This window comes from Penaeus chinensis, chromosome 34 (assembly GCF_019202785.1).
Source record: "Penaeus chinensis breed Huanghai No. 1 chromosome 34, ASM1920278v2, whole genome shotgun sequence".
Lineage (NCBI taxonomy): Eukaryota > Metazoa > Arthropoda > Malacostraca > Decapoda > Penaeidae > Penaeus > Penaeus chinensis.
The window spans coordinates 11,881,073-11,883,572 of NC_061852.1; the positions used below are offsets into that span (position 1 = coordinate 11,881,073).

Genomic DNA, 2,500 nt, shown 5'->3' on the forward strand with positions numbered 1-2,500 from the left:
ACAGAGAGGCCGGCAGAGGCTTCACGCGACGGTCCAAGGTCCAGATGCAGTCCGCACAGGTCACAGAGTCTGCTGTTAAGGGCAAAATTGGACGTAAGTGGATTGTGCATTAGTTACCAAGGTTGGTTTCAGAAATTTTCAATGTGTGTGACCTAGGATAGAGGGCAGCCTCAATGAAATGGTAAACAATATATTTATAATGTTTTAAGTTTTATCATCTTATGAGGGGTCTAATTTGAATTGATCACAAACATATATTTCTTTTTTTTTCACACATGTCTGTGCTTATGGATGTGTTTTCTCTAAGAAGTAGGACATTTAAAATTTTTTTTTAACTGGTTAACCGACAAGAATAAATTTTGACCTGCAGAAAACATAAAAGAAACCTTGATAATTTCACAGCAGGCAAACAACTGATGCTGTTAGATTGGATGTGAAATCGACTTAAAGTTATATCCTCGGTTCTGTTGAACTTTTTGGGTGACTAAATTTTACAAATGACAATAGATATGTAAAAGAAGAGGGTAAGCAGGCTGATTGTGGAATTTTTCCAGTTTGGACCAGGAATTTTAGATTATTCATCCATTGACAGTGAAGCAAAATGGAACCTTTAGTTTGACTAGATATAGAAAAAGGTAAAGAAAGTGAATATATGAATAAGTGAATGAGGGAAAGAAAAAATGAAAGGATAAAGATTGAGAGCATGAATGAATGTGAGAGAGAAAGGGAAAGAGAAAGAGAACGAAAAAATATAAAGAATAAGTGGAAAAACAAACAAACAAAGACGGAGAAGAAAAATTATGGCTAAATAAATGAGAAAAAAAATGTGGTTCTGTAATATTATCAAGGTTTCCAAAACTTGAATTTGTTGCATGACAGATGTTCACAAAATTCTGTATTGCAAAGATACATCTTGGCACTGGCCATTACCTTAGAGTGGACCATCATGCTGGGGGGGGGGGGGGGGTGTCAATAGAGTCGATAACTCGTCATAGAAATGATTGTCCTACAAGTTTCCTCATTTTTCGTTATAGTATAGTGTATATATTCATATTGTTATTTTTTTATACCAAATTTTTCAAAGTGCCTGTGGTTACCTTCCCAAAAGTATTTAATTCTTTCATATACTATAATTTTCCTTATGCATGCTCCAGCCAACCTAACATTTTAAGAACAACAATAACAAAAAGATGTATATCTAGAAAAAAAATTGTGAAGAATATGTTGTCTTTGTTTTCAGTTTTCTTATAGTTTTTCTGCAAAATGACATTTCATTTTGGATTGAGTAAACATTTGAGATCAGTAGAACACTAAAATCCATTTGGAAACTCTGAAAGAAAGTATCGTCCTGTTTTAATGCCTTTTCTGTATTCTCATAAATATTTGAGGGATAATTTGTGCTACTTCAGCATTATTTTTTCTTTCTAGATTGCAAGAAAATAGGGAAGGAGCTGAAAAACAGATATTATCCAGCATTGCTTAGTTTCATATTTTTGGTTTTGCCTTATTTATTCCTAAGGTCATTTACTAAAATATATATTCTCCAAACAGCCATGGAAGTTGGACAGATAGCTGTAGCTGGCGGTGCTGTGCTCGGAATGGGAGCTTTGTGTTACTACGGCCTGGGAATGTCAAACGAACCAGGGGCCATTGACCGCGTTGTGTAAGTACTTATTTAGAGACCTTTCTGTGATATCTCCCTGAGGGTGTGAATTCAGAGATTGCCCAAATAGGCGTACAGAGTTTTACACATAAACATTAAGAAAAATAATGGCTGAAGCTAAGAAAATTAAAGTAGCTTAGATAAGAATAATGGACACCACTTCTTTTGATATATTCAGATGTTTTGATGGTTACACATTCCACCCCATCACCCCTATTTGAAAAAAAAGGGGGGGGGGATGAATTTAGGGAGGCATAGGGAAACATCTTTTAGTTTTAGTCTGTAAAAAAATCTCATTCAAACTCATTACATGATTTTATAATTTCCTCTTAGTTTTTGAGATTTTTCTTCATAAAAACTTAAAGAAAAAAGTAAAAGAGAGATCAGAACCTACTTTTCATGATAATTAAAAAGAAAGAAACTGTCCAATAAAACAGGCCAGTCTCATTTTGTTTGACAGTTTTTTTTAAATGAAAGATTGTAATATGGTTTAGAGAGAAAAAAAAAAAATGCACAGAATGTGTCATTTTCTATCCGTGTGCCTTCTTTCAAAAACATTGGTGAGTGTTGGGCGCTGGGGGCATTGGTTGAGGTGGTACAGGGTTATGAGGATAAGTAATCGGACAGCAGAGAGATTTAACCCCTTGATGACGGGTGAAGAAAAAAAAATACGCTCTGGAGATCAATAGCAATGTTCTGACTTTGAGTATGGGAGTTTGGTACATCAAGCTGAATCACCGGCTCGTAGCGCTTTTGTGCGCCACCACGGTGTACAGCTGCATGCCACAGATCGAGCGGTTTGCTTTGATGCCTCACGGTGTGACCCGTCGGGAAGGA

The 2,500-nt window shown here is 35.8% G+C and overlaps 1 protein-coding gene across 1 annotated transcript in view; it reads left to right on the forward strand.

The window, feature by feature from the left end:
- Positions 1-2,500, forward strand: part of LOC125043822 (growth hormone-inducible transmembrane protein-like) — a 9,326-nt gene that overhangs the window by 2,428 nt on the left and 4,398 nt on the right. Inside the window, exons 2-3 of the mRNA XM_047640144.1 lie at positions 1-93; positions 1,552-1,663. The exon at positions 1-93 is cut by the window's left edge and continues 120 nt beyond it. Coding sequence (XP_047496100.1) covers positions 1-93; positions 1,552-1,663 — 205 coding nt within the window. The remainder of the gene's footprint in view (positions 94-1,551; positions 1,664-2,500) is intronic.